The sequence below is a fragment of the Streptopelia decaocto genome (assembly GCF_964273445.1).
Source record: "Streptopelia decaocto genome assembly, chromosome: 7".
NCBI lineage: Eukaryota > Metazoa > Chordata > Aves > Columbiformes > Columbidae > Streptopelia > Streptopelia decaocto.
Window position 1 is genome coordinate 53,061,066 of NC_138661.1, and position 13,418 is coordinate 53,074,483.

Consider the following 13,418-nt stretch of genomic DNA (forward strand, 5'->3'; position numbering starts at 1 on the left):
CAAAATAATACAGGAGGCAACAACTATAACCTTCCACGATACCTTTTTTTTTTCTATAGAATACCAAATCCTTTAAAGGCATATTCGATACTTAACACAAATATAATTTGACTCACATCTAACAATTTTCTCACCTGTCCCACTCTTTCCCAGAGATCCACCACTGAATTTTGACCCTGCAGAACAGAGTCACAATACCCATTTCGACCACACTAAACCTGTTTGAGCAATCTTTCCACAAGACTGACTTTCTTTAGTAGACAGTATTCCTCATTAAAGGAATCATTCTTGATATGATGATAAAAAGCATTTACTAGTGATATGATGATGTAGATAACCTCTATGTCAAAACAGTGACATGTTCAGCTGCTGTTCAGACTTTCACTGAAAGATCAAGCAGTTGTGCACACCCTTCACTTCTTCATCTGCTTTTATAAAAGTTAAAAGCTGATGTTTTAAGAAGTCTGTTATCACTGTCCCAGCTTCACTAAATGTAAGCATTAACTTTACCATGATGGAAGGACTGAAAAATACTTATCAGAAGAAGCACTAACTGTTAAGGCTGAATTTTAAACAAGGTCTCAAAGTTTAAAATTCAAAGTTGGGGACTTGTTTTTATTTCTAGCTGAGTACAAACATGTGGAGTCTAACCTGCAGCCATCAGGACAACCAAAAGAACAAGTCTAAGAAAATAAACAAGCTAGTTGAGACTTGTCAGACTAATTCTAAGTTGAAGTCCAGTCACAGAATCTTTGAAGTAAGACCTTTCTAAAGGAAAAATATTTGTCATTATTATACAGCAATACCATTAAAGAGAAAAGGCAAACAGTTCTGAAATTATCTTTTTCTTGATATACGTTGGAAGAAAAAAACCCTGTGTTTTCTCAGTTTATGGAAACATGAACCTTTCTTTTAAGAGCAATGTGAGTGCTAAAGAAGATGAAAACATTGCAGTCAGAAGACAGGGGTTGTGGGGTTTTTGTTTTTTAATAATTTATCAATCTTTTCACTACTATAACCTTAGTTATATTGCTCATCATTATAGTTTGTGTTATGACTAAGCAGACAAAAATTTCTTACCTTCGGATCACTCTCTGCATCATCATCTTCTTCTCCCTCCTCTTCCCCCTCCAACTCCTATGACAAAATAGAGATAAACTAACAGAAATTAAAACAGGTTAAAAGTGCAACTTTCTGTAATGGAGAAAAAAACCAAAATAAATTATTTTGTGTTTCAGATGTCAACATTAAAACTACTTGGGCTGACTTAAAAGAATTCAGCATCTTCAAAAACCTTAAAGTAAAATCTTTAAAAGAAGATTTAAAACACAGATTTAAAAGATTCAGCATGGCTTAAGGCAACCTTTCTACATAAGCTGCTGCAGTCTCACAGCATTTTTTTTTAACTGCTGACATATTATTTTGGAATTTTATAGTTCTGGTAGTAAGAATGCAAGTCAGATTTTGTTCTTTGTTTTGACTTCCTTCTAGACAGTCTCTATTTATTTGGATTACTGTGGACAGGGTATGTATTCCTGCACAGGATTTTACAGTATCTTCACTCTGTTGTACACACACCTACATTCAAGTAGTCACATCTGGCACTCGAGACAGATTAAAAATACATGTACACTTCTATCAAGACACATCTTAAAAAATAAGATGTTTAGACGCTCAACAGCCTGAGCCCGGAAGTCTGGATTACAACTTGCAAAGAGAAAAGAGACTGCATGCTGAAGGCTGCCAGCTCGTATCAGACCACCAGCTTGGTAACTTCTCATTTACTCTGCTATGGTGAACTTGATGACAGTCAAGCATGTGTCTTTAACCAATTAGTAAGAACACAGTAGAATAAAAAAAATAATCTGTAAAGGGCATTAGTTCATAGTACAATAGTATAATACAATAGTATTACAGATGGACCTCCTGGTATACTAAAAATTCTAGCCTAAATCAAGCCTTTACCCTGAGCATTTGTACATTCTCCCTTTTTTACTTTACATTTAGCAAGGCCCAGTCTTCAAGCTTATGACAACTAAAAGCTGACAACTGAATTCCAGTACTGCCACAGTGGCAGATATTTAAAAATAAGACTAAATATTTTTACCATGCAACCCTCAAGAAAAAAAGCTTGTCTTAAATTTTAGAGTCATGTCAGAAAGCAGCTTTCAAAATAATAGAAAAAAATGCATAAATGTTCTTGCAGAAACTATTTTTGTGAACAGGAAGAACAGGCATAGATTTGTAAGTCAGGAACGCCGAAGTCTTTTGGAAAGAAATATCATACACAAGAGCATTTATGAATAACTATTTTCTGTCCCACATAGCACTGTTTCTGGAACTCAAATGCAGTATGTATTTATCTATAAAAGACACAGTGTGCATCTCACCTCCTCTTCGCCTTCTTCACCTTCTTCAAACTGAAAAACAAACCCAAAGTGTTATTAGCTTCACTAATATTTGCACAAAATCTTCGCAGCAACAGGGCTAGTATATTCAAACACAGTAACTGAAACTAAGCCCCTTCCAGAAGGGCAGATTAACAGCTCATAGCAAGTTGAACAATTCTTTCCTTATGCTAAGTCACAAGAATCTATTCAGGTTTTTTTGTTATTCTCATGTCATTAATACTACATACTAGTCTAATCAAGGAAGGAGGAGAATGTTTCTATCTACACGGTGACTAATAAAATGCTGACAGCATACATACGTTATCATCATCCTCTATGGCTTCCCCAGTGAAATAAAGCACAGCACGAGGGACTATTCTTTCGCGGAAGAAGTGTCCAATTTCAAAATCTGCTGCTAAAATAAATTCTGAATCTTCATCCTGTAAGGCAAGTCAGTTTGATTTTTCTACTAAAAAGGTGACGTGCTACAGAGGAGCAAAAGTATTTAAAAAATACACATTTGAGAAACATCACACTGCCATCAACATCAACCTTCAGGTCACATGTACTTTCAGTATATTTAACTTTCTAACAATAAAAGAAATATTACAAGTCTAATTCCAGATTTGCAGAGTTGAGATTTATTTTAGAAGTTTCCTACTTTCTACATACAGGCTACTGGCCTGCTGGAACACCTTTTATTAATTAAAAAGTTTCACAAAGACTTTGCTGATTCTGACACCTCATGTCACAGAATTGTTCATCATATTGATTTATGTAAGTCAGATACCAGCCACACAGTAGAGCTGAGAGCCTAGAGAAAATGATGACCTCTTCACAGCCGTGATCATTATGGATGTATTAGATTAGCAAGACATGTAACAGCAACATGTCAACAGATTACTTGGAGAAGTCTGTCTTTCATTTCATCAAGAAGCAGCTCAGCTTTGGCAAAAACCAAAATAACGATTAAAAAAACCACAGTACTTAATGAAAGAATCTGAATAGTCACTATAGAGATGTTTAGCAAAAAGGATATGGCGAAGAGCAATCATGCCATTTCAGAAATGTAAACTCACCAACAACTCTCCATCAGCAGATACTGAAAAAAAAAAACACAACATTAAATTTAAGAGAAGTTTTTATAGTCTAGCGCACCTCAACGTTCAAGATAACAAAATGCAATATAAATAGAGACCTTCTCATAACAGAAAACACTGGGGTTATAAAGTCTCCAGAAGCTAACTATTAAACCCTTAAAGACTATTCATATTCATCCTAAATCAAACCCACAGATTTTGCACAGGAAATACCCTTTCTATAAAGATGGGTTCAGAAGGCATGTAGACCACATTTCTCCTCTAAAGGAACAACACATTTTGTTTATTAATGCTGTAATTACAGTAACTTTATTTTGCTGGAGCAGTACAAACCCTCTTGTCTCCACAAACTTAGGTGCTATGAAGTAGATTAGCATTTTGTCATGAATTTGCAAAGCACTGTTGACAAGAGGCCTGGTGCTGTAACTGTAACCAGTAAGGAATGGGGTAGGGTTTTATGTTTGTTAAAAAGAAACCAAACCAACCAACCAAAGGTCTCCCTTCTGTACTTGGGTGCCATAGTACTGTGATCCTACTGTAAAAGTGGTAATTTGGCCCAGTCTGTTCTCAAGTTGAGAATGCAAGTATCAACTACCAGCAGACGTCATAGTCTTATCTGTTTTATACAGCTACCTCCAGAGTACTTTAAAAATCTAATATAAAGCCATGATGAGGCAAACAAATCTTCCTCCCTTTCTGAAAGCAGCAACTACTCGTAACAAAAAGATAAAGTTCTTTAAGAACAATGTTATATAACAAACAAATTCCAACTCTAGAAATGCTTATCGCTTGTTTTTTATCCCCATGTAGATGGGCATTTGCAGTGGTATTTAGAAGGGACAGGTAGTTCATAACAGCCCATGACTGAATCAAGAACTAGCATCTGTTTTGTTCAGTACATCTCTGAAGTCCACAAAGTAAACTGCTCTTCCACTCATGTTTGAAAAAAATACGACAATGGGAGATGTATCAAGAAGAAATAATGTTTCTGGAATTCATCTAAATTGTTTTAAATATGTGAGTACACGTCTGACTTGAGATAACTAGGAGAATTAGGAAGCATTAGTCATCACTAATTAATCACAGAAGAAACCACAGGAAGCTCTATCACTTAACACAAAGATCTAAATGAAACCCTAGAAGAGATTTCTTTTGCATGCTAAAAACCTCAAATTGATGCATGGAGCCATCCTGTGGTAAAACAAGTCAACTTCTTTAGGAGATTCTGCATGAGACTCTTTCCATACTATGAATTCTGTTTACATGGCACACCTAATGATCAAACTCTACAGAACACCACCAGCATGACGTGATCTGTTTGAATGGGCCGTTTGCTACCCTCCTCTAGTTAGAAGAAAGTATACAAGGCAGCAGCATAAACAGTTTGTAGGTTTAAGCTGTATAAATACAAATACGCACAAATAAAACATGACAAATTTTAAGAATCCTAAATTCTCGATTTTCAAGCTTACCTTTTATTGGACTGAAGAAGTTAAAAAAAGAATCATTAGGTACTTGTTTAGTAATTGTCCGAACTGTGCCACGACCCTTGTGTTTCTGTTTTTTCTTGATTGTTTTAACTGTAACATTTTTTCCTTTCTTCCAGTCAATAGTACACCTAGAGACAACATGTAGGAAACAGCATTTTAAGACAAGACATCAGTGAAAACAAGAAACTAAGCATCAGAGCAACAGACATCAAGGCAAAGATGGCTTATCATTCTCTAAAGCTAGTTTTTACTGACACTGGCAACTTAAGTCTCTAGCACTACAATGCATCTACTTGACATCTTGTCTATCAGATTATATATATGTTAGACATAAATATTTCCCTAACATGAAAAAGCTAAATTGTCTTCTCAGAGTAATAACTTTCCCCACCCATATTTTAATACTACTTTGCCCCAACTACTACAGTTTTGTAACTGAGGACATGATTAAGCTATTAAAAAAAAATCTCCACAGTTGAGAATTATTCTTCCAACAGTCAGACCAGTAGAAAACAATATGTCATGTCCTCTCACTACAGGCCAAGGCAGCGTCCAGTTACCCTAAAAATAAATGCACAAAGAGTGGGCAGGGAGAGGAACATTTCAGCTCTTCAAAGAAGAGTGCTGAGGCTGACTTGGCAGTCAAGTACAGCAAGCTAGAAAGAGCTTACTTCTCAGTTCCTTTCTGCTACTGTGCAAACTGACACTTATGTCAATTAAGGGTCTCTCTCCATCCACCTGTAGTTTTACCCAGAACTGCACATGGCAAAGAATGAGTAGTCAACATAGCTAGTTTTCTTCTAATGGAAATAATGGCATCACAGTAACCCTTAAATGCCACCACATATCTTCTCCTATAGACAAAAGCTCAAAGTCAATGGTTTTATAGCTCATCAATACGAAAAGTCACAGAAAAATGTTTTCTGTTCTACTTATTCCAGTATCTATAACATTCATCAGGCAACATGAACCGAAATCAAAGTTTTGACATACCAGCAATTTTAGAATGGGATTCCTCCTCTGTAAGACTTAAACATAAAACATTTTGTTGGAATTAACTAAAACTATATTTTCTTCAAAATGGAGTAGCCTTTTACGTAGACACAACTCTCACTAAACATGCAAGTGGACATTTTGCCTCACTGTGGGTGAATACTGAATTCAAAAGCCAACATGTAGCACTAAAAGCCAATGGTTTTGAGGTTGTCAGGGTGCCTTCAAGAAAGCAAGAATTTGGCATATCTTAAGTGTTAGTTTACAATACCACCACCCCACAGAAAATAATTTTTAAAACCCCAAAACACATTAAAAAAAACCAAACACACACCAAAACCAACCAGAAAAAAAACCCACCACCAAACCATCACATAAAAACCCCCAGAACAACCCTGTAACTAAAGCCCTACATCCCATCCGTGAAGGTGGGGGGAAACCAAGAGGAAAACAAACAAACAAACCAACCAACCCGGAACATAAAGAAGCTAAGAAAAATAAGGAACAATAAATAAGGTGGCCTGGTGTGGCACTGGACATTGGTCACAGAGCAGAGATCACGGATTGGAAAAGAATAGATTATGTAAGACAGAGCCATCTTTTCCACAAAGTCTAACACGGTGTCCAATTCACTAGACTTCCAGAACAGAAATGAGAATTCAGCATCCTACAGACTATTTCTGAACACATTTAGCCAATAAATTTGCTGTGTTCTGAGTTCATTCAGAAGTACAGTCACAACTGCCAGAACCAAACTGCATGGCCAGTACATTCCAGCCTCAAAACAGGCTGTAAGAACAGATCCTACATACAAGCAATTCCTGCCAGATTCTAAAGTACTGCTGAAATAAAAATAGCTGAGGAGATAAGTGCAAGAGAGTCTAAGACTACTTATCAGAATGTGGGTGAGGTCTATGAAATATAACAACTAAAATCAATTTACACAACTATCTGGAAGTAAAAGGTTTGTCACCTCACCAATAATGTATTAAATTTGAAAGGTGTAAGATTCAAAACACACAGTATGTTAAAATGTATTTATATATCTGCTACATCTGCATACTGAGGCTAAAATTATCATCACCCCTACAAACATTCCCACTTTTTAAGTCAGCAAAAGCTTTACCTTCATTAATCATTGTCAGAGTAAGAAAAAACAGCATCTGGAATATATGGACTATTACTTCAGGAGGTTTTTTGAATTTCAAATTTTCCTTACCCCTCACAATCAACTATTTCAGGTCCTTCAAATGAAAAGGGATCTGTCTTGTCTGGCTCCGACTTCATCTTGTATGTTTTCGTCAGGACTGAATTAGAGAAGTAGTCATTGGGCCCAAAGTGGAACTCTAATGAGAAAGACTGGAAAAAAGTTCCATTAAAGTTTTACATTACCACTAATTCTTATCTTTGAAATAGTGCATCAGTAGAACTACCACTGAACAAACTCCAAAGAGGGGGTGGGGAAAGAACTTGATGGCAAGCGTATCTTTCAAACTGTAGGGGAAGCAGGAAATGAATAATATCAACTAATTCTGAACATGCAAGAAACTATAACAACCTTGGCTAATATTAACGCTCAAATGACAATCAGGTAATCTAGCAGATTTCATTCACATTTACATATAGAACTTTCTTAAAAGCAACCACAGAAACAGGTACTTTGAGAAAAGTCTTGGTTAAGTTTTCTGTGGAAGCTCTGTCATCACCTCTGTTTTAACAGGATATCGCCAGAATAAAGTATTTCTGCTTATATTTGAGTTCACCCCTCCTGTAGCACCTGAAAACTGCAGGAATTCAGTTTCTGACACGGAGAACAAAAGGCTCCAGTTATAGAAAACTGCAGCACACACAATCCATAAATTATCAAATACATAAAACTTTCAAAATCAACTGTGCAATACTATATATGCCCACCTCACACTCGAGATCAACTATGAACTACTTAAAACAAAACTCAAACTACCTTGTAACAGGGTAAACAAGATTTCAGCAGCATTGCTTTAGTTACTTGAAGGATGAAAAAGTCTGCTTAGGCAGGTCAGTTCAACAACACAGAAGGGTTGAGAGTCAAAATCCCTAACATCACCGTATCTACTGCACACAGCCACAGCATGCGTAACTACTACCTTGAATATTTTATTTACTACCCTGGCAATATGCCATAAGAGCTAGACCTAGTGCACATATGAAATAGATAATTGCCAAAAACACTAGCCTTGCATGTTGCATAGCTCATGGATATACTTCCCCAGGTACCCTACAGACTCAGATCAGAAAATGGCCTGTTATCACCCAAGGCTGTCTTGGCTTCCCCTCTTCTTAAAGGTCCACCGTACAGACAGGATAAATAAGTCTGGGGACAGCAGCCTGTTCATTAAAGACATTTATCCCTCACTCATCTCCCAAAGGCCCCTCAGTCTTTCCACACCATCTCCTTTCTATGATCACATGAATCTCCTAATGTGACAGAAATTTGGAACGACAGTGGTCAAGGAGTGATGGGGACTGGTGGCAACAGCAGCTTTCTCAACTCATGTGCTCACAGTTTCAGGAAAGGAAGCCACTGGGAACCAGATATGCCTTGAAATATCTGTATTTGTTTCACATAGTTTGTTTCAGCTTTACTTCCTTATTAAAGCAATTCAAGACAGCTAGTATGGTTTGGAGGCTGCAAGTGAGGCTTGCCTTAACTGAAGACAAAGATGTTCAAGGGATGAGTTACAAACAGCTTATCCACTACCAGTGACTAGCATTCATACTCAAATAATCCCACAAACTGTCACTGTGGTTATAAATAGGTAGCCAGTGGCATCACTTAGCATGCAGGATCCTAAAGACTAGCAGGACAAAAATATCTGCAGAGATTGCATTTTGGTATTTCATTCCATACCTGCCAATTAGGAGACAATAATAACAGGCTTCAAGTTTCACATACTATTTGAAGAGCTGTAATAATCTTTCCAGTAGTCTTTATGTGGCTGGCTTTGCTTTTGATATCAGCTTACCTTTGTAGCATGCATTTCTAGATTTCCCCTCAAGTACGAGATGTTCTCATGAAGTTCAAAAGAAGAGAGAACTTCCTTATTTTAAGCTACTTAAGTTATACCCAGACACATCATCCAAGTCTGAATATGCTAGCTAAGGATCCTGATGTCCAAATAGATATCTAAGTAAAAACTGTATTTATACAAACATATGTAAGTTTACTCATATGATTATATACAACTAAAAGCAAATAGTAAGTAAATCACTTAATGCAGATAAAAGTTTATATATACAGGCTATAGCAACTTTGTAAGCACCATTACTGTAGCCAGATAAATTACTTTTGGAGGATGGCAACTAGTTAATCACTTTGGGTCAATGGTATATCAGAAAATTACTAACTATCATGTATTTCTCTTAGCGGCAAAACCTAATCCCCAGCAGAATTAGCTTATTTATTACACACTGGTTATGTGAGCTTTCTACAGCACTAAGCTACCATTGCTGCAGCAATTTTCAATAGTCAGAGAATTTCAGACAAGACAGTCAACACAACTGGAGAACAGGTTTCACTTAGGTAGTTAGGAACGCATCCTTTTGTCTCCAAATACAGAAGGGACATGGAATTTGTCAGCCTTCCATTAATGGATTTAATGTAGCACTGGAATGGAACCTATTCACAGAAATATGCTGTCAAGAGGTTACGAACAGTGCAAGACAAGATGATGTTTTAAGAGCAGTTCTTCAATCTAAGGTACTGTAAAACAAAGCTGAATACGAATACAAAAATGCTGTGGGCAAAAACTATTCCCAAATCATCCAAACACCACTGAATAGATATGCTTCAAGATTAAAAAAAAAAAAAACCAAAACAAAACCACAAAAAAATGCACAACATCAAAACACCAACTTCTTAGAATACTTCACTTTGTGCTTAAACAATTTATTTTTGTTATAAAACTCATATCCCCTCCTTCAGCCCTAGAAATATTTAGGAACTTAATTCCCAATTTTTCTCTGTCCATACTACTTCCCTTGCCTATTAACAGCTCAAGTTTTTGGTACTAAGAGGAGAAAGACAAGGAGGACTAAAACAAACAACTTTGCTTCAGCTATTATTAACCTTTAAAAGGTACTTTGAGAGAGTCCTTCAATCTTTCTTACGTGAATCTCCAATGAAGAATTTATTGCATTTATTTTAGACTTTGTCAGAAGATTACAACTCCATAAGACAAACCAAAAACCACCAAACATAGGGAAAAAGGCCTTTCCCTCAAAGGGAGTTCAAGGAATAAGTATAGTCTCCATAAGCAACAGAACAACTTTTTGACAACCACAGTATCTGTTTCAGTACACTAAACAAGAATACAATTTTCAAAGAAGGCAAAGTTGTACTCTAAGAATTACTCATTATGTACACTCCTAAAAGACCATCTGTTTTTCTATATTTTTCAATAGGCTCATGGAAATATCCATCACCGTTTTTATTGGCTAATATCCATCACCGTTTTTAATTACTACATCACATCTCTTCTTTTGATGAAATACTCAATACAGTAAGTAGCACCAAAATTTCTTCCATAATTCATTTTCCAACCAAAAGCAGCTACACTAGCTACTCCTACTAAGAAAATTAATCTGGAATTTGAGAGAGAAAAGAAAGTGATAACTAGACAGAATTGGAATCTAGAAACTAGAACGATATCAGAGATAGCCAGGCTAAGGACGAAAGAGCAAAGGGACTGGAAAGCTGAAGATAAATCTTTAAAAGGTAAAGCATGAAGATATTAGCCTAGAAAGACATCACCCACATGTATTCCAGCTGAAAAGAATGGAATTAAAATTCTGAAATCCTGTTCACTTCATTACTACAATCTTTATGAGAAACAACCAGAGAAAACTCACCATAGGCTGCCCGGGTTCAGAAAACTTAACTTTAATATCCTGCAGGTGTTTCAAGATCGGTTCATCATACTCCTAAAAGAAAAAAAAAAAAAAAAAAAAAAATCCTATTCAACAGGCAATATGTAGAAAAACAAATTTTAACCGAGCTTGTTAGTTTAACCTGTTCTTAAAAAAAGAACCAAACCTTGTAATTATTCAACAATTTCAGCTAAAGTTCAGATTTGGATCTAATTTTCTTAATTGTAGTTGCAAACACCATGAGCCAAATTCTCAATTGCTAAGCCTCATCTTCAGTAAATAAAGCTGCTACCACGCTAGGCTGCATGAACATTACTGAAAACAAAATAACTTCATTCAGGATACTTATTGCTGGTGAGATTCACAGAAAGGCTTCAATTCTTCCTTGACAGCATTAAAAGCAATTAATATAACTGATGGCAAAACTATCTAAGCTATTTAACACAAATTCAACAAATCCATGGGAACGCTTATATTATCCTTGTAAAAATAATCCTTTATGGACTGAATTAGCAAACCTACAGGGGAACAGCTACTGTAAGTAGCACATAAACTTCCACTTTAGTATCTATGAAGGTTGTTACATGATAATTTCTTAAACAATCCATACAGTATTTAGCAGGTCGGGTCAGCTGTTCTGCTTGTCCATTACCAGCCTTTCATGCATCTTCAGGAATATTAAAAATTCTGAAGACTCTAAGATTTAGTCTCTCACGCACATTAACTGGAAAAAGTAGTAATTCACTTAGCATATGACAGAAGTTACTCTTTTCAGAGGAGAAACTTACTTGTACTACTTCACTTAGCATATCTACATTCCTAAAGATAGTAAACCAGAAGTCTGGAATTCCTTTGACGTTTGTCTCTTCTGCTTCCGCTTTTTCTTCTACTACCACTACATTTTTCAGGTCTCCCTGCGAAACAAATACAGAAAAATTTAAGAAATGAAATAGTGACTTCTTAATATAGTCAATAAATGGTGGTAGATGGACAAAACATTTGCTCCTCTGAAGCTGAGTTTAAGGAATGTTTAAAATTTATACTGTTTTTTCTCCATAAATAAAGTTAAGAGACATAAGGTTCATTTAATTTACACAACTAAGCATATGTATGTTTAATTCAGATTTACTTTCAACTCATCTGGAATTCTTCTGTACAATGACTAAATAGTCCAAGTGACCGTTTCACTGCCTTGACAAATAGAAATAATTAAAAACATTTCTATCTTTCTACAAATAGAAATATTTTTAATTCATCTCATGCCTATAGCTTCATGTACCATTTACAGTACTTCATCTAAAAATTTAACTTTGCCCTTTGAAATACAGGTTTAGCTTCCTAATTTTGCAGAATACTTGGAAAAGGTGGCTTTCATGCTTATTTTTCATTATTACACTGTCTTCAATTCTTAATCTTTTGTGATACAGGATTCCTTACATATAACTGACGTCAAATGTTATAAAAAAAAGAATGACTAAGTCACTTCACCCCCCAAAAAAACCCAAGAAATTCAGTCTGATTTCGTTGTATTGCACCTTCCCTTTTCTACCACTAGATGGCAGCAAATATGCAATAGCTTCTGAACGGCAGCTATTTTGATTATTAGCAGCCAAGAATATGAAACAGCAGTTTACTTGCCATCTAGACATGTTTCTGATCTTATAATTGCATGGAACGTGGCCTATCAATATTGTATTTACACTAAGCCTAACAAACCTTTTTTGCTTATGCACACAGAGTACAGTGTGATGCTAAATCTGATGACATCAGCAAGAAACAAAGAACAATTCACTTTGTATACAGAACAATGTGCAAAAGAAACGGAAGGAAGACAAGCCAAGGAAAAAATGCAAAGAAAACCCAACAGAATGGCAAACACAGCACTGTAAGTAGGTCATTCCTCCAAGAAAAGGAAGCAAACCAGGAGTACAGTTCTCCAAAAATGATGATAGGAGAGTAAAATGCATCCTATCCTACAGATCATATTATCCTTCCTAAATCTAGGTAATTCCTACTCAACAGGCAAGTAGTAATCCACTGGCCAGCATGCATTTTATTAGGTAAATTCCATTTTATGACTAGGTGACATTTGTGTGTCTAATCTGTTATCTATGAAAATGAAAGCTAACTATGTCCCCCACAATAAAGGAGACAGGCAGACAAACAGCCAGCCTTCTGTTATCTTGGGGTATCATGTAGCACTGGAATGGAACCTGTTATCAGAAAGGTACCGTTAACAGATTACGAACAGTGCAAACAAAGGCATCTTTTCAATTCACTCAAGTTAAATGAAAAAAACCCATGAGTTTTTCAATGGAAAACACTGTAGAGGAATTAATTCCGAATATGTGATTTATTTGTAGTTCGTGACCCACAGCTTGTACTCACAGCTAGTTTATCTTCTTCCTCATTTTCACTGTGCCACTCTGATTCTGCATCTGTGGGTTCAGCTTCGCCAGTAATAAACTCTCTTCTCTGTGTTAAAAAAAAAAAACACAACACCAAACAATAATGTAATTGAAGATGTAAAATTAGAG

The 13,418-nt window shown here is 36.0% G+C and overlaps 1 protein-coding gene across 7 annotated transcripts in view; it reads right to left on the reverse strand.

The window, feature by feature from the left end:
* The window catches only part of NAP1L4 (nucleosome assembly protein 1 like 4), a 28,743-nt gene that overhangs the window by 6,888 nt on the left and 8,437 nt on the right, over positions 1-13,418 (reverse strand). For 5 of the 7 annotated variants that reach the window (XM_082058812.1, XM_082058815.1, XM_082058816.1 and 2 more), the window contains exons 7-15: positions 13,270-13,356; positions 11,670-11,795; positions 10,864-10,935; positions 7,193-7,332; positions 4,963-5,108; positions 3,470-3,492; positions 2,711-2,830; positions 2,391-2,420; positions 1,081-1,137 (exon numbers count right to left, since the gene is read on the reverse strand). In XM_082058812.1, coding sequence (XP_081914938.1) covers positions 1,081-1,137; positions 2,391-2,420; positions 2,711-2,830; positions 3,470-3,492; positions 4,963-5,108; positions 7,193-7,332; positions 10,864-10,935; positions 11,670-11,795; positions 13,270-13,356 — 801 coding nt within the window. Of the gene's footprint in view, positions 1-1,080; positions 1,159-2,390; positions 2,421-2,710; positions 2,831-3,469; positions 3,493-4,962; positions 5,109-7,192; positions 7,333-10,863; positions 10,936-11,669; positions 11,796-13,269; positions 13,357-13,418 lie in introns of all 7 variants that reach the window. The other 2 variants (XR_014184684.1, XR_014184685.1) reach the window with 1 other exon arrangement.